Below are 18411 nucleotides of genomic sequence, written 5' to 3' on the forward strand. Positions count from 1 at the left end.
TATTTACTAGCTGGTTGACCCTGAACTAGTCACTTAATTTCTTTATAATATAGAGTTTCCTTATCTGTAATATAATACTTTAACGTGAATCCAACTTCATAACTAAATAACTTAGTTCTAAGCCTCTTGCCATACCATACGTTTATAAGATTTATGTAGAGTTTAAAAGCAAACTTTTTGTATGACAACCTTGTAAATTGAAGGTTTACACATCTAGTATTTAACCAAAGAAATAGGAATCTGTTACAAGGGTGAAAGAAAAAAACTATGAGTAATTGAGAGAACTTTCCTAAGAACTTTCCCCAATGGGAATGCAGACTAGGTGTAAGTTTTATGCATGTGTTGAGTTTGGAAGTTAGAGCTCAGATTCCCTGCAAACTAAGATTTAATTCCCTTATAACTATCTGTCAATACTTGATAGTTTTAGAAAGAGGAAAAACATAGTAAGGATAAAAATAGATTTTGAAGCAGTATCCAAATAACATGTAATGAAGAAGAGAGACTCTCACAGCTACTGTATTTAAGAGTCACTCACTGGAGTAAATGTCTACAGAAAGCATAATTAGTTTAGAGCTGAATACAAAAGCATCACATATTCAATATGACCAAAAAATACCTTTAAATAAAGCACCTTTTGGGGGGGGGGGTCATAATTCCAGTGAGTGAACTTTTCATTTGCATGAAAAGTTCCCTAAGGTCTTACACTTACCCCAAATTTCTCAAGCAATAAATTTTAAAGGGAACCATCAGCACTTAATTTTCCAGTGTTAACTTTGCTTAATAAATAGAAGCCGTGGAGATTGCCAACTTATAGTCTTCCAGTAAAGAAGAAATCAGTCTTCCAAAAGAGAAGAAACTGTTAGCTTACTAAGCTAGTATGAATATGACAAGAAACTCTTGGAGTTACTGAAATGTTTTAACTACTAGAAAGACTACACAGGTGGTTCAACAGAATTTACTTGTATATTTTCCATTTTCTAGACTATTTGAAAGCATAGGAAGCTTTATATTAGCTTTCTACAATACTGTGTTTTAAATTTATCCAGTAAACTAAGATGCAATACAACTTTTATACACTGAGGAGATTAAAATAATCTCCACAAGAGAAAGCAACTCAGCAGGCCCTGGTATGAAAACATTTTTCCAGAATAAACAGATATGCAATTGCATTAAAAGGCAGTTTTCAAATATTTAAATTATACCAAGATTCCTTCCAAATATCTGCCTTGCTCAAATCAATGCAACTAATTCTTACTCATTGTTAATAGTGGGGCAAGGATTTTTGGTGAATGTTTATAGTTTTACTTTACTTCATTATCAGAAATCTTTTAAGGTGCTATCAAGCAGCAAAATAAGTCGCATCAGCTCTCTGCTCAAGGCAGAGGTGCAAACGGTGAAATTGCCAAAGGTACAGTTTAACAGTAAGTAGTGCATGAAAAAATAGTAACAGGTGGCTTAAGTACAGAGTTGGACAGAATCAAGTCAGTTATGTCTAGAACTGCTCAACTGAAACCAATATAAGTGCATTCAAAATAAAGTCTGAGATTATAATTGGTGTTTAGAATCAAATTTGAATAATTTCTTGATAAAATATAAATCTGTTCTTTTGAAATTGGAAACTATCAATTGATGGAGAGCTAGAGACTTATTAACCCCTCCTACACAGATAAGGAAATAAGTGACAAAGTCTCTTGCACTGAAGTTATGTATTTTAACAGCTTTACATGTAATAGTCATTTATAAAAAACTTTAAGTGCTTTTCTCCAATTTAAAAATCTAAAGAATTCAAAAATAAGGCATTCAATATTTGAAAAAAGTACAGATTTACAAAATGTGTATATTCTGTCATGAAAACTCCACACCAACATTATACACTTGGAAAAAAATACAAACAGGATATATTACAAATTTATGTAAGCAATAACTTAGTTCACACCATGCAATAAAAAGTACATTAATCAAGATACACAAGCTTTTGTAGGTTCTAAACTGAAGGATTTTTTTTTTCTGCAGAATCCTTAAAACCTGTGGCACTTAAAATTTGTTAGCCTTTCTACTGAGAGGTAAATTATACACAACAATGATGAAAAAGATTAACAGACCAGTTGTCTATTATGAATCATTCCAGCTTTGTTCAACAATGGCCGAAACTCTTTTCTCATATTCTCGTTTGTTTTCCTGATAAAGTTGTGCTGCCTGGCTATTGGCTGGACTGTTTGGATTCGGTTCATCCAGCAGAGACTAGAAGGAAAGAGAAGAAAAAACATCTGCAGAGTTACTTTGTATATTAACATGGGTAAGGTAAGGAGCACAGAAGTTATGCAAAATAACACATTATCCAATAAAAAAATGGCAGAAATTACTATGTCTTACTTATTTTTAGGTCTAAATACTTTCAGAAATGGCTTGACAAATACAGTAAGAAGTTTCCTGCTGCTAGAGAACTTAAGCTTCTAAAATAGCTCTCAATTGCCTTAAACCTCTATAATTTCAAAGAAATTAGAAAAGAACAATATTCTTCAGCATACTAGCACATTAAGCCAGGAAATAAGCAGCTTGTTTGGATTAATATACAATACCTATAAATAGCTTAGCAACTAACAGTTTTCAAAGTTAAGCTCTGTAATTGTGGTTACTTGGCAAATATCTGACAGTAAGTCAGGTAGTGAATCTCATTTCTTTTAATCAGTAAAACATATACATCTGGCAGCAAGGGAATGAAATAGGAAGGTTAAAAACAATGTTTACACATACCAAAATGTTGTCCTCTCTCAAATCCACGTAACTAAAACATCCCTCATTCCACCCCTCTGCAAAACTGCCACTCAAGGTCACCTCTAATATATTCTGCCAGAGTGCTTTGGCAAATAGTTACAGTACTTTCTTTTTTTGAAAGACAATTTCTTGGATGGGGCAACATACTCAATGCTTCTCTGCACCTGGCAGTTTCTTTAGGTTCCTATGGTTTTTCTAAGCAATCACCTTTATCTGTTCCCAAGATTTTTCATTCTTCTCCACAACCTCTGGCTATGCTTCATGGGTGCAAATAATACTTGATCTGTGAGGACACTTAGACACAATCAGGAAAATGATTGTAGATCTGATCTAAGGTGGTCACTAACGAAAAAGGAGGTCAGTTGTCTGAGAATCATGGGCTTCTGAACCCTGCCACTGGTTATCTGTGTGCTGGGAAGGTTAGTTTGCTCACTTGGTCTTTAGATTGCTACTAAGGATCTGACTGTATCTCACAGAATCTTGAAAAACTATATGTTAACACACACTTACCTGAATTGATGTTAAGATAGAAGATACATCATATGTTGGACTCCATCGATTCTGAAGGATATCTAAACATATGCTACCATCAGCATACACTGTAAAGACAACACTAAAACTAGTTACATATTAACTTTGTCATATCTAACCATTAAAAGAAATCTTTATCACAAACAGAATGCTTGGTTCAGTCAGAAGTTTTGAACATTAGAAAATAAGTAAACCCCGTTCTGTCTTGCAGGAAAACCAGTCTTAAAACTAAGGTCTCTTATTTTGCACCTTTTCATCAGGAGGCTGGGTGGGACTTAAACTTTTTCAGCACACACCATATAGCAAATCTTTTTATCTCCCCCCCTTTAATTCCCACCCTCCACCCCCACCCACTTCCACCTCTGACCTACGGATGTCTCCCCTTAAGAACTGGATCTCTGAAGGCAGGGCATCTCCTCCTACGCACTTGCAGCAGTCACCCAGGGCCTAATGCCCCCAGGATGCGGTCTGTGGCTCCACCTGGGGCACAAACCCAGAAACTTCTGCATGTAAAGCAGATGTGCTAACCACTACACTATGTAGCCACCCCCGTAACAAATCTTTTTAAATTCCGTATTTCTTTATATTCTTAAATAAAGCCCTTTGAAATTTTTTGACAGCAATTCTACTCCCTGAAATTATTCTAAAAGAATAACCATGGACACGCAAAGTTTACAGATGTTCACTATAATACTACTTATAAGAGTGAAAAACTGGAAACTACCTTGTGCTCCATAAAGAGGGGAACACACATCTATCCTACGTTAACTGATGGAGAAAGACATCGACAATATATTTCCTTAATTTTCCAATTTATATAGGATAATTACATTTTTTGTCAAGAATTATATTTAAATATTTTTAGTTTAAATACATGCAGTTGCAAAAACATTTGTAAGACTAAATGCCAAACTCTAAGTTGTGGATATTCAGATAGAATTATAAAGGATCTTATTTTCTTTACCTTTTCTTTTCTTTTATGATTTGTTTTTGCAAAGAATATGTATTCCTTTTATCTTTGAAAAATAAAAATCAAGCAATTAATGTTTTAGAAGTCTTTAACATTTGGGAAACTTTTCCTCCCTTTGGAACTGATTATGTGACAATACAAAGAACGTAAATTTTATCTACCTGCAAGACTATATATTAGTACAATAAATTTCTAGAAGTAGAATTGCTGTATCGACAAAGGGTAAATACATTCAAATGTTCAAGATACTGCCAAATTGTGGAAAGCTTCATGGAGCAAGCCAGATCACTCTACATAAGAACATGAATAAGTGTGGTTTTTTGGGGAAGAGAAGGCAAATTATTCTTAAATACTGTCATTCCACAGGGTCCTATCCTCGGTCCTCTTTTTTCTTACCCTTAACATACTCTCTGGGCAATGTTATTCACTCCCAAGGCCTCAATTACTATCTATGTGCTAGGTACTTCAAATTGTTAGCTTTATACCAGATTCTAAGCCTCAGCTCAAAAGCACCACAGTCAACTACTTACTGTCTATCCCATAGGAACATCAAGCTTTGCAAGCCCAAAGTAAATATCATCACCTCTGTAAAACCCATAAAAGTATAAAATGATTTCAAAGTTTTTAACTAGTAACTATTTTTGAGAAGTAATCAAAAAGTAAACTAGAAACCTAACATCCATTGACTGATGAATAAACAAAATGCAGTATCTCCATACAATGGAATATCAGAAATACAGATGTGTTACAACATAGATGAACCCTGAAAACTGCTTGCTAGCTCAAAGTAGTCACAAAGAACCACATATATAATTCCATTTATATGAAATAGCCAAATAGGCAAATCTACAGAAATAGAAATCAGTAGTTGCCTAGGGCTAAGGAGTTGGGAAAAATGGGGAGTGACTGCTAATAGGCATGGGATTTTGGGGGGAAGGTGACAAACATGTTCTAAAATAGAGTGTAGTCATGGTCGCACAACTCAGTGAATACTAAAAAACTACTGAACTATATAATTTAAATGGGTGAATAGCATGGTTATGTGAATATTTCAATAAAAATGTTTTTTTAAAAAAAGTAAACCATAAAGTTAATAAAAAAGTACTAAAAGCATAAAAAGGAGAAAAAATATTAATATGAAGGGAGGAAAAATAACCTAATACACCGTTTCCCAATTAATTTGTTAAGGTTGAAAATCCTACACCTATACACATATACCCCCTCTGCATATTCTACAGTCTATCCTACCTTGACTGACAGAATCCTTTTATTAGAATTTAGGTTGATTCAATACCAAGTTTCAGTCAGATAAAGCTACAGTGGAATAAATGGTAAGTGCCTTTGAGAATTTCCTCAAAACAAACAAAAGTAAACCTGTCTTTTTTTTTTTTTTTTTGAGGGAAAAAAAGACAACTGGAAAGAGCAATTAAATCTATTACTGGGAAGTCACATTGATTCCAGACACACAAATCTCCCTCTCCTCTGAGAAGAGAGCTGTCTGCTTGTAGCACATGTAGCCTTCAGTACTAGATTAGAAGCACAAATCAAAAGGATCTCTGAAAAATGTTCCTCCTGAAAGTAAGCTAACTGATGGAAAGACCACATTTAAATGAACAAAGGTTACAAAAGAAAGAGTGCTGAAGTATTTTAGAAAATAAGTCCTTCATACGGCTATTTATAATCTAGGAATATAAATATATTAAAATAGCAAAAAGTCAGAAGAACAAATTTAATTACAAAAAGGTCACTGAGCAATCATTTATGAAAAATAGTAATAAACTTCTAAAAGTGAAAATCAGACCAGAGGGAAAAAATGAAAAACTATTTTAAAAGCCTTAAAAACATGCAAACCTTTTACCCAGTAATACTGACTAAAGAAATATTCGTAGGTATTTGAGATTTATTTTCAAAATGTGAAAGGCTGAAAATCACTAACAATTGGCCACTGATTAAATACATCATGATAACTCATATTAACAACATTTTGCAACCATTAAGATGCAAGAATATTTAATAAAGGAAAATGTTCATAGTACATAAAAAATGTTTAAATTTACATATAACATGATAGCAAATTTGTACAATCATTTATTTGTATTTTTTAAAAGCTAAATTTTAAGCAATTTTTTTTAGTATCTTTCACATTTCTACAAATAGATATTATTTTAACACATTTCCCATTTGCCCTGAGAATACTCACAGGCAGCGCTTGCAGCTGTAGCGTTTACCCCAAGATAACTTGCAGATTACAGTCCTAAATTTACCCCTAAAGTTTGCCATAGAATATCTTGCTTTTATTATTCTAGTATATCAATAGTCTTTGGAAATGAATAACATCGTTCTATTTATAGCATTCTGTTTTTAGCAGTGGTACTTCCATTTATAAAATATAGTAATTCTCAATCGCTAAAAATGTCAAATCCTAGAAAAATCCTAGAAAACATAGATTCCTATGTGTGATGTTAATGCTGGCAGCTAGCTGCACTTTTTATTTCTAAGCAGGAAAAAGAGTTAAAATCAGGAATTACTAAAATAAAACAACTTTACCTCAAATTTGGAACCTTGATATGATTCCAGATTACAAAAACCTGGCTAATATTGACATAAAAGCAACATCTACAAGTGAGCTATAAGACTGAGAAGTATGGGGCAAGACCCAAAAGGAAGGAAGCAACTTCCAGACCCCCTCTATCATTTGCAAAGTCTAATAAATTGCTACTTACCATTTGGATGAAACATTTTGGATAAAAACCTAACTGTTGGCGGTTTATTTGGATATTCTTCAGAAAATTCTATTACTAGTTTAAAAGTACCTAGATAGAAAACAAACCAAAATAATTATAGTAAAGACAAGCGTAACTTTTTAATCTCTTCAATGATTCCTAACCCCATACTGGTTTTTCACAACCACAGAAAAATTAATTTGTCAATTTTGGTTTAACATACAAAACATACTAATATACTCCTATTTTGTTAAATTCATGACATGCAACAATGGCAAGCACTTGGGGAACTCATACTTTCATGTTACTATGATGGTTAACTGTCATTTTAAAAAGGCAATTTGGCCCTAGCTACTAAGATTTAAAATGTACATTTAGGGAATTGGAGATAGTTTATTATAGTTTAGAAGGGAGCACCCAGGCGGTTTTGAGAGGGGGCAACCATCACATGACAAAGGACTGGAGGCATTGGCGCTAATGTGAAAGGTCTGTTTTGTCCCCATACCAGTCCCTTTACTTAAACATGCAGAGAATCAGTAAGTGTTAGTGTAATCACCTACTGTTGTTGGTTACAGACCAATATGGTATACTTTAGTCAATCTACATCAGTATTTTATGGTCAATAGAAACATAGGCACTTAAAAAAATTATGCATTTGTAATAAAGTCAATCTGTTCATACTGAACAAAAAAAGTTAACTCTACACTCCAATTCCAAACCTATTTCACAGAAATAACACTATTAATGGTTTGGGGTTTCTTTCTGGACTTCTTTTTTATTTATTTACTCACTATCCTTTTACTTTGAGGTAAATCGCCCAAATGAAGGTTGGAGAGGTCCTCTAAGTACAACTCCTTGGACATAGTAAGTTCAGATTTCCTAATGAAGTCAATGAAAGTTTAAACCACTCCAGATCTCTACAGGATTCTTTCCTTATTTCACCAGTGCAGTTTTAAAAAACAAAATATGTCAACTATAACTGAAAATACAATTTAAAAAATAATTTAAAACAAAACAAAAACCCCTAATCAACCTAATTCTAAGCTCCTGGCTTTAGAGGTATGTTTTTAAGTAAAATATTTTATATTTTATCTTCTTCACTGGTCATACATTTGGTATACAAATGCTACCTTTTTACACTTTGTTGTTGTTGTTATTTGGAAATTTCAGATCAGAGAGGCCAAAGACAAGCAAAATCAAAGGTGATGTGTATTTCATATTTTGATAAATTAACAGAGGTACTATGAAATGTACAGTTAATTAGTAAAAACAGCTATATAACTATTATTTTCAAAGCTTACATTTTAATTTTAATTACAAAAACGTGCCACATAAAGATTTTAGGCAAACACAAATATGAAATGGCTATTTTTAAACCTTTTTCTTTTTTTTTCATATTATGGGGTCTCAGAACCTCTTTTACACTGTTACTCCCAACCAGCATCAAGCTTCCAATGTGAAGTCACTGAATGTGAGGCTGGAAAGAGATGCACGCAACGGCATACCATTTTATGGTATCTTAAGCAAAAATAAAAAATAATTTCATTTTTAAAATATTGGCTAATAACCAGCTTGCAAAAATTCCCCAAATTATTAGCAGTCTGTGCTCACAAATTGGTACAAGCTGCATCCAGCACACCACTAGCTATGACTATTGATATGTGTTGTATTAATAATTATAACTCAAAAAATCTTTAAATATAAACGTGTTACGCATTAACCTAAGTCACATTTAATGTAAAAATAACTACATTTCTCCCAAGTTAATGAGAAGTGCAGTATTGTTTTACAGTTTTGCAAATCTTTAATGACTGGCTTAGCAGAAGACAGCTGGGTTCTCTTAGCTGCTTCTGCATTCAATCTGTTGCAATATGCTGTTTTGGTTAAGGGACATAAAGAAAATCAGGCATCACAGAAATATGTAAATGAAAAAAGGAGTATTTTCATAGTCTCTTCAGATAACTATAGATATTTTTTGATAGCACACCAAAAAAAGGGCAGGTTTTTAAAGGTTAGTTGTAATGTAGAATCTGAAGCCATACAAATAAACTTGCATCAGTTACATTATGATCTTTTGGACATTGCATAAATCTTTTATCCATCCATAATTTTCTAATATTATACATTAGTCATTTGGAAAATATTGGTTCACTGTTATACATGAGTATCACCATATTCCATTATATACCATCAAAAAAATTGCAATAGGTAATAACACCTACTGATCTCAACAGAGAAATATTGGGATGTTGTCATTTTTATCAGCAGCAACAAACACTGTCAGTTGTTTTCTGTGACCTAACAGTTCACTTAGGTCACTTCTAAGAATGTCTTTCAAATACAAGTCTACAGCAGAAACTTACTGGATTTCGTTAACCAATGTCACCATAAAAAATTTAAAAAACAAACAAAAAAACTCAAGTCTAAATCAGTTTCTCTTTCATTCTTTCAAGTAAAAATGTTTCCCCACAAAAAGCACTAGTTCAAGTTGCAACTCAAAAAATTGCAGAAGTGCTTTTCTTCCATACTTTGGTACACAAGAGAAGTGCTATATGTATACTTCTCACTTTGTCACACAATATTAAAAAGATATATACTCAAGAGTCAGAATTTATTATCATTAATTTCTACTTTTTCATCAAGATATTTTTAAGTGAAACTAGCATCTTTTAGAATGCAAAGAATACAATGACCATTAGTATGGTTTTATGCCACTGTCTTGATTTATGCTAAGATGCTGAACTACTTAGCGCCAGTCTTAGCTTCTAATGCTTTCATATCGACAGTGCAAATGTCAATACAAAAAAAAAGGCAAATAACACTTTAGTATGGGTATGAAGACAGTTTTAATCACATGGAACCCCTGAAAGGGTCTTGGGGGCCTTAAGAGGTTTACAGTTCACTCTTGAGAACATTCTGGTATAGACTGAGAAGCTGAAGTAGTACTTAAGTACTTCTCTTCCTTACCAATAATAGTGTGATACATAACTCTTTAACACACACACACTTGCATGTTTGTACTTAGAAAAAATGTGATACAACATACATTATTCTGCAACACTGTCATATGTCCAAATTTACCTTATTTCTTAACAGGTACATAATATTTGATGGGTATATCATAATTTGCTAACCATTTCCCTTACTGGGCATCTTAAAAACAGTGCTGCAGTCAATATCTTTCTATAACTAGCACTGATGGGTAAATGCTGAAGCCATTTTGATAATTAAAACAAACCCATTTAACATTTTTTTTTTTTAATTTTTAGACGAGTCAACTCTTGGTTGATCTCAGAGATTGCAAGGACCTTGTCAGCTTACAATCCCTTATTTTTTACACCTACAGTACCTAGTCTTGCTAAATGGTTTCCCATCCAAGTATTAACCAGGCCCAACCCTGCTTAGCTTCTGAGATCAGACAGGATTGGGCTTGTTCAGGGTAGCATGGCAATAGACCCTTAAAAAACAAACAAACAAAAACCATGCTGTAATTAGGGAAAATTTAAACTCCTGGTTAAAATCAATTAGAAAAGCTCGATTATAGATACATACTACAACTAGTTCTCCATTTTCCTGGCTGTTGAAAATGCTGAATTTAAGATGCAAAAGACTAAGCGGAATGCTAACTACTTATGGGCATTGAATGTTAGCTGTATGTATGTATTTAAGAATAATTTCAGCTCAACATTCTATCAACATAGATAACAGTTATAAAAAAAGCATGATTACCCTCTTGCTACAAAGCCATCGAAAGCCTACCATCTAGGCTTACAATGCTATAGCCAGATATCAAAGTAACACAGTAACTGGCAATGCAGGTGATCAAACTTATGTAGGAAATAAGTCCTTTGTAATCTTCAACTCTCAGTATATTACTTAGTTTTAATTTGACCTATTAACAAGAAAAAAGTTTTAGATAGACACATAAGTATTACGATTTCCTACTTAATAAAACACTCAATATTACATATAGAACACACAACGAGAATGACTTACCATCTTCAAAGGGTGTCCCTTCTGGTCTGAAAACAAAAAGATTTCTAATTAAAAAAAGTTTTTCATTCTTTCATTCTGCTTTTTCCTGATTTTCAAAAGCAGAAAGGATAAATTCAAACAGAGAAAGAGGGGCTCAATCTGATATGTGAAGTTTTAAAGATACTGTCATTGTAGCCCTAGATTTTTATAAATATAGGCATATAAGGTAACTTTCATTTTCCCTTTTAGGGTAGTTTTACAAAAAAAATAAAGCCAAAAACACCTGTCATAATTTTAGCACAAAAAGAATTCAGTTCATAAACACTAACCAATCATTTTGTAAATATATGTTAAGAAAAAATCCTATTTTCAACTTACATCAATAAAATGGAAATCAATATCCTTTAAGATAATTATGACACCAAAGCAAAGTGTTATACTTCTCAACAGAGCATTATCTCTTATTCAAATTGGATAGACATAACTGATGCCACCAAGAAAGCCAGTTCCTTTGGCCCAATTTTTTTCCTTGCCTCCATACCCCAATTTCATTTTTCCCCGGCAGCAGCATGAAGTTTAATTATTACTTGCAAGGCATATTCAGGATCTCAAAGAAGCACATTAACAGCCTGAATTTAATAAAACCACATTACTTTAGAAGGGTAAACTACGTTCATTTATTCATCAATCTTTAAGATGCACTCATAACGGATTCGGTAGCAACTCTGAATTTCGTTTATGAAAATATTACCCTTTAAAAATTTTAGTGCAAAACCGTAGCTTAAAAAAGTGAAAGGAAAAAGATCAAGTCTAGGAAAACCAAAGAAAAGGCATAAGAAAATTTTAAAATAAAAAGCACATATGCAATATATATAATACATAAATCGTAAGACTGCTTCTCAAAAGACTCCATTCGGCTACAGGCATTCTTTGTTTTATTGCGCTCTGGCTTTACTGTGTGCTTCACAGATGTTGCCTATTTACAAATTGAAAGCCAAGGCCCTCCACCAGCACAAGAAAAGGAAAAGTTTATGACTGGCTTTGTTGTGGTGGTCTGGAACCAAACCTGCAATATCTCCAAGGTGTGCCTATATTTCACACTGGGCTATGAAACATTTTTCATTTAAAGTCTGGCCACAGTGGAAATTCTTAATATTTTTGGTTCCTAACCTTTTTATAGTTCCAGTAGAATGCAAACAAACATTTGCTTGGTACATTTTGTACAAAATAATTTTTCTCCTTTAGTTTCAAATGGTATTTTTATCAGTAAAACCCAAACTCATTAGAAAATCACATGTATTAACAAAATGCAAATAAATTTTATGTAACTACTAAAACTATCCGAATGGTTTTTTTCTAATTTAACCTGCAGTTTCTATAAGATGTCCCATTCCACCTCAGCCTTTTTTCCTAGTATACTTTTTCTTAAAGAATCGTCACACCTATCGGTGTATCTTTCAACTCACCCAAATATAACTGCATTCCACTGCATGATGTTGTTTTCAGATGGTGCGCCACTGACACCCACAGGTGGGTCCTCTTGCAATCTAGAAATCCATAGTAGTAATTTGAAAAGTTGACCATAAAAAAAAAAAAAAAAGTTGACCATTAAGGCCACTAAAAAAGGCCAAACAGAACACGTATGGACCATCTACTTTGAGACACAAACTAAAACCATTTTCTTGTTCTTGGGATGAGCTGAAACAAACCAAATTAACTCAAAAATATATATATATATAAAATTCCAAAGGGTTTGGGAGTACCCTCTTCAAATATAATCAAGATTAAGATATTTCTTCAAGAACTAATAATGTATACAGGCTGCCTTCAACCAAAAAAACCCCTCAACTTCAAAAAAATTTTTTTACGGAACCATGGATTTTGCTGCTGTGTAAGTCTTAACCACGGCTATTTGTGCAACGCCGCCATCAACCTCCCCCCACCCCCAAATAAAACCCTCATTGTAAAAACATTGAATGACTGAAAACACTTATCTTCAATTTAATTAGAAAAATAGTTTTAGGCAGAAGTTATTTTATCTCATTTGCTTCAGTTAGCAATAGCTTTTAAAGTAATCAAAGCTTCAGTTAGGTTTTCCTGTTAGTTCCTATTCTAAAGGCTCTGCCACTAACACCAAATAAGAGACTCAATACAAAGCTACCTTCTAACAGTTGTCAAATTCTTGTAACCTGAAGACGCTTGGAAAACTACCAAAGGTGCCATGTGTTCAACTCAGAATAAAGCAGAGAATCGCAGTAAGAAAGCAGGGTAATAATGGACACAAACTGGAAGTTTTATTATTTAACTTCACTCACGAGTTAATCTGAAAACCATTGCTTTAAAGCTTTAGAAGACGACTTTCGCACGAAATTGTCATCTCAGTAAAAAGTTATATATGTATGTGCAGTGATTGTCATGCGGTATACTTTGAAATTAGTATCATACTAATAAAAATTCTATTTTCAGTCAATCTCAGATTAGGCCACGATGAACAGAAAGAGCCTTAGCGGAACTATGGCGTTTGACGCCCACCAAAGGTAACCCGCTAAATTACAAATATATTCAATGATAAATTGGCCAAAGCCCAAAACAGCAGCTTCCAAACGCCTCACCTACGACTACATAATGGCGAAGTTGAGGTTACTTCCTGAGTGGCTGATGTAAGTTTTTATACTAGGTATATTTTGCGTCAATCAGGGCAGGTATCCCCAGAAAAACACTTAAAAATGTGCAGAGAATGGCAATACTAAATTTTTGCAGTCACTTTTTCCCGTACCTCCAAATAGTCAATCAAAGGTTAACAACTGAAAAAAAGTCACTTCCTCCTAACCCCCACACCTCCTAACAAAACCCTGTTTTACAAAAGGAGGCCCAGGGAGTATCAGGTTAGCGCCAGTCTCAGGGAAGGCATTTTTCCAGACTTCGAGGCTATAGATAGGGCTTTATACACAAGGCCACGAAGCTGACTTCCAGAAAGAACTGGCAGCCGGGGTTGCCAGCTCAAGTCTCAGGTCTCTAAGCCTGTTCTCAAGGTCCTTTCAGACAGGCGGGGGAGAGTCGGGTTTCGGAAGATGGGTTAACCACCTCCGGACCGCGAGCTGCAGACCCCACCCTCATTGCAGAAAGAACCCGGACGAGGGTGGGGGTGGGGGCCTTTCGCCCCAACCCTGTCCCTCTGAGGAGGCCGTAGGACCATCGAACAAAGCTGATTGGCGCAGAAAGCGGGGAAATAGTTTCTGCTACAGCTCTCTTTTTCTGAGCCAGGGAGGGGACACCGCAGGGTGCAAGGGCGGGGCGGGGGGAGCGGTGAGCTTTGAACGCTACAGCGAAACGTCGGGCAGCTGGCCTGAACAAGCCCACAGCCATCTTTTCACTTTTTGAGGGGGGAGGCGCTATCGAAATTTCTTACGTCAGAAGAGTGAACAAGCGAGGATGAGGGAGCGCGATCAGGGACTTGAACTGGCATTCCGTGCGTCCCGCAGGGCCCACAGTCGGCCCTCCTACGATCGTAAAAGGAAGGTGTCCTGGATCCCCGCCCTACAGGCCTGTAGCTGTGGAGAAAAACCGTCATCCAGGCGAAGGTGAGGACTTACCGCTTGAAATCCCGCATGAGCCGCCTCCGGGCCGGGGTCGACATGCTCCCCAGCTGCCCCGCGGTCAGTCTGAAAGAAAAGAGTCCCGCGCAGCCCCCCCACCCCCCGGCTCCGCGGCCGAATCACTGCGGGTCACCGCCGCCGCCGAGGCTGCACAAACAACCCTGCAATGACGTCTCCCTCCGCCGCCTCCAGATCCCTCCGCCCTCCGCCAGTACCACAGAGTGAGGGGTGGAGGAGAAGGGGACAGGATGTATGAGATCTCATATGGGAGCCTTTCAGCAAGGCTCCATCCATTGGAACTTTCTGACATAATAGAAAAATTTGTCTTCTCTGTGTTCAGACTAGAGATTGTGGATTTAGAGGTTTCAAAACCGAAACATCGCCGTCTCTCCCCCTTTCAGTAGGTTAGGCCCGACCGGGTGGGGAGAGAGGGACGCAAGTGAGGCCAGAGATTTCAGGGAAAGGAGGTGGGATGACGTAAGGTCACGTGACTGCTGGCGGGGTTGTCAACAATCCACCCCTGAGGGGGAGGGGGAGAAGTATCTAGAACCACGTGTCCCTATGACGCGATTAGAATGGATCGCCTGAGAGCGTTGCCTGAATCTGAGTTTCATCTTGGTGTTAGAAGCGGGTAGTTAAATTGACCGGGCTTAGGGCGGGCTTACACCTTTGTTCTCCATCCATTTTGTCCCGTTAAGTGGGAGACCAATCGAAGAGGTTGTGGCGGAAGGAAAGCTCGTTTTGCTTCTTACATCTTTAAAACAGCCAAAAATAATTTGGATTTAAGATTTCTTCTGGTCGATTCAATGATTTATCAAATCTGGTACATAAAGAAGAAAGAGTTAATGAGAACTCCATTATAAGTGCGGCATTGAATGCTGAGGCCCATACGAAGTGAAATCCCCTGAAATGCTTCCTTATGGCCACCTAATAGCCTGTATGTATGTGCACGGCAGTGGGATTTTCAGGGTTGGGAGGTCTACAAAGATAAAAGAACTGTAGATTGTCCAAGGTTTGTTCATACTCCCTATGGAATTAACGAATTTCGTTCTTCGGTTGTGGGTCTGCTCTCATTTGAGGATTTATGTCAGAGTCCACGGATTTGGTTATGATAGGGTACCATTGTTATTTGTCGAAGAAATGGGGGGATGAGGTCTCTAGAGAGCCTATGGATGGGAGGTTGGTTGTCAAACCTAAAAATGTGATTCAGATTTGGAGGAGAGATTATGTAGACCCAGGGTGGGTGGTGGTTATAAATCTAGCTTGGATAACTCATTTCAGGTTTTCTACACCAACAAGGTGCAAATGAAGCAGAAGCATGCCTCCTCTCCGCTCCTCGCCCCGCCTCCGTTCCCCGCCACATCCCCGGGGTGGGAGGGGGGCGGGGAAGTTCAAAGGTATTGATCCTAGTAGAGGACGTCCAAGACTTTTGTGTCCATTTGAGTAAGTCTTCAGTCCAAAATGGGATGGGAGGATAGAATGAGGACCCGGAACAAGAAAGGGTTAACTTTCCCCTCTTTCCTGGTACTTCCTTTTCTTCAAGCCGTGAATTCTGTCTTGCTTTTAGTAATTTCCTTCATGATCAAGTTACCCAGCCCTAACTCTTGGTAGGTCCTACTGTGCATTCACGGTAAGATTCTGTAAGTCAAAAGCTGAATATTCTTATGTTTACTTTTTTTTATCTTCCTGCCAAAGCAATGCTAATCCTCCCCATAGCTAAGGATGAAGACACACTGGTGGGGTTAACATTCAGTGAAATACTAAAGAGAAACTTAAAAAAATTTTGTTATATCATTTATCTAGCAATTCATAATTGTTTTGGAAATACAGTTTATAGTTTTCCGAAATGAAGTAACAATTTTGACGAAATTAGTGAAGGTGTTTCATTAAAGTCTTATAGCAGTGTATAAGCAAGAATCATTGGTTGTCCTGGTTACTAGGCCTGCCTTCCCCCTTGTATTAAAAAAATTCAACAGTAAATTTGAAGATCTAATTGGCTTTATTAAGCAATTCATGAATTGCAGTGCATCCCATCCAGCTACCTGAAGAGTCCTCTGAGGTGTTTTACAAAACGGAAAGTTTTTATAGGAAATGGGGAGAGAGAGCTATTTAAAGAAATTTCATTTGGGGGGCAGGGACATCTTTCAGGGAGGGGAGAGAATGGGAAGGGTTTTTATCAAGCAGATTACCTCTTCTTTCTTCCAGAATGGGTGGAGAGGGCCCATGTGTACTTCTTTGGTGTAGACCAGAAAATTCCAGATAAAGTATTAAATCTGTTTGATATGGGCTTTAGCAACCAGTGATGCTTGTGATTTTTATCTTTTAACATAATAGTTTTAAAGCTATAATTTTATATGTAGTGATTCTGTAGCTCTAGGTTGTGAATTCACTGAGGGCAGGAACTCTGAGTCATGATTTTTCCCTTGCCAATACTTAGCCCATAACAAATGTTTAATATGCTTACGGCAAGTCAGAGCCCACTATAAGATATACTATGATATTCTTATTTATAGAAATTTTATAACATGGTTGAATAACTTTTAAAAGGAATGAAAATTCTGAATGGTGGTGTTACTGGAGAGTGGAGATCCTCTCCCAGCGCATTGTCCAGGTTCTTGATGTCTCCAACAAAGAATTGAGCAAGACACCAAAATACAGTAGAAAAGTTTTATTAGAAGAGAAAATCACTTTCCAGACGTGAAGGCGAGCCTGAACAAGAGAAGTGGCTCAGAAGGCCTGGTAACAAAGCCTTTGGGGGTATTGATCCCTTTTTGCTGTGGTTGGTTACTTTACTTAGAGGAGTGGGCTTCCTTGATTGACAACTAAGATTGATGGGACTAAGACTGATTCATCATTTTGTATTCTGCGAATGTTTGTTCCCAGAATTCAGTGATATTATTAATATAATGATATTAATGAACATCTGGGCATATGCATCATATCATAATGATGATATAATGAGGCTCAGGTAAGTTGAAGGTCGTTGGGTCTTCATAGTGCAGGTGTGAGTGATTGGCTTAAACTGGTATCTAATTCTCTTCCTTTTGGTTTCTTTGTGTGAGTTAAAAAATGCCTTCTGGCTTGCTTAATTGTGGGTGGATTAGAGCGGGCCCCTTCTAAGATAGGGTGACCTCAGTGTCTTTGCAAGCAGACCCGAAATCCCCTATTTCCTGCCTGCCTCTTTTCTAAGAGTCTTGAACCCCCTTATTATTAGTATGGATGTTGAGGGATGGGAGGTCTCTTCTGTATCTGATTCCCACTGAGAATGGCCGTAGTCCCTGCCTACAGGGGTTTGTTTCATGGAGCTCTTTCCCTTTCTGCCTCAGGGTGGGGTCTTAGATTTCCTGCTTAAGTGCCACCTCAGTCCCTAGACAGAAAAGAAAATACAAACTCACTATTTAAATCATACCTATTAATTTCTATTATTGATTTGCCTATTAAATGAGTAAAGGGAAAAAGCCTTGGTTAATCTCTCTTAAAGAATTAACAAAAAAAAAAAAAAAAAAGACCTTTGGCCTAATGTCTCCTCCCCTCTTTGACTCTAAGGGCCCTGTCTGACTTAACACCATTTCCGCTAAGAATGGGCTGATGACCCTTGTCAATAGCCAGAGGATCTGAGTCACCAGGGCAATTATCAGGCTTTGAGGGAGAGGGCCTTTTTTCCTAAGAAAGGAGGGAAGAAAACTTAACTAGGTTTACTAAAAAGATTAACTCTGAAAGAGATGTCCTATTTCATTTCCTGCTAAAAGATTAAGTATTTTACAAGTGATGTCCCATCTCAGCATTGATAAACAAAATTTGATAAACAAAAACTATGACTCCCTTTACTTCCTCTCCCACT

The 18411-nt window shown here is 36.4% G+C and overlaps 2 protein-coding genes across 4 annotated transcripts in view; one reads left to right on the forward strand and one right to left on the reverse strand.

Moving 5' to 3' along the window:
• Positions 1 to 939: 939 nt before the first annotated feature.
• UBE2B (ubiquitin conjugating enzyme E2 B) lies at positions 940 to 15001 on the reverse strand. The gene is made up of 6 exons (XM_016137659.2): positions 14568 to 15001; positions 12441 to 12521; positions 10996 to 11021; positions 7000 to 7089; positions 3286 to 3374; positions 940 to 2241 (listed from the first exon to the last, which is right to left on the reverse strand). The coding sequence occupies exons 1-6, from the start codon at positions 14609 to 14611 to the stop codon at positions 2113 to 2115; spliced, it is 459 nt and encodes a 152-aa protein (XP_015993145.1). The 5' UTR covers positions 14612 to 15001; the 3' UTR covers positions 940 to 2112.
• CDKL3 (cyclin dependent kinase like 3) overlaps positions 13809 to 18411 on the forward strand; it is a 38847-nt gene continuing 34244 nt past the window's right edge. Inside the window, exon 1 of one of the 3 annotated variants that reach the window (XM_036224361.1) lies at positions 13809 to 14555. In XM_036224361.1, coding sequence (XP_036080254.1) covers positions 14407 to 14555 — 149 coding nt within the window. In that variant the 5' untranslated portion in view covers positions 13809 to 14406. The remainder of the gene's footprint in view (positions 14556 to 18411) is intronic. The other 2 variants (XM_036224357.1, XM_036224363.1) reach the window with 2 other exon arrangements.

Source organism: Rousettus aegyptiacus, unplaced genomic scaffold, assembly GCF_014176215.1.
Source record: "Rousettus aegyptiacus isolate mRouAeg1 unplaced genomic scaffold, mRouAeg1.p scaffold_m13_p_7, whole genome shotgun sequence".
Lineage (NCBI taxonomy): Eukaryota > Metazoa > Chordata > Mammalia > Chiroptera > Pteropodidae > Rousettus > Rousettus aegyptiacus.

Excerpts from the sequence above, each read along its gene's own strand:
- UBE2B (XM_016137659.2), bottom strand. The coding sequence starts at position 14,611 with ATGTCGACCCCGGCCCGGAGGCGGCTCATGCGGGATTTCAAGCG. Across the intron at positions 12,522-14,567 it reads CTCATGCGGGATTTCAAGCG|ATTGCAAGAGGACCCACCTG; the intron begins GTAAGTCCTCAC and ends ATGGATTTCTAG. Across the intron at positions 2,242-3,285 it reads CTATCTTAACATCAATTCAG|TCTCTGCTGGATGAACCGAA; the intron begins GTAAGTGTGTGT and ends CTTTCCTTCTAG.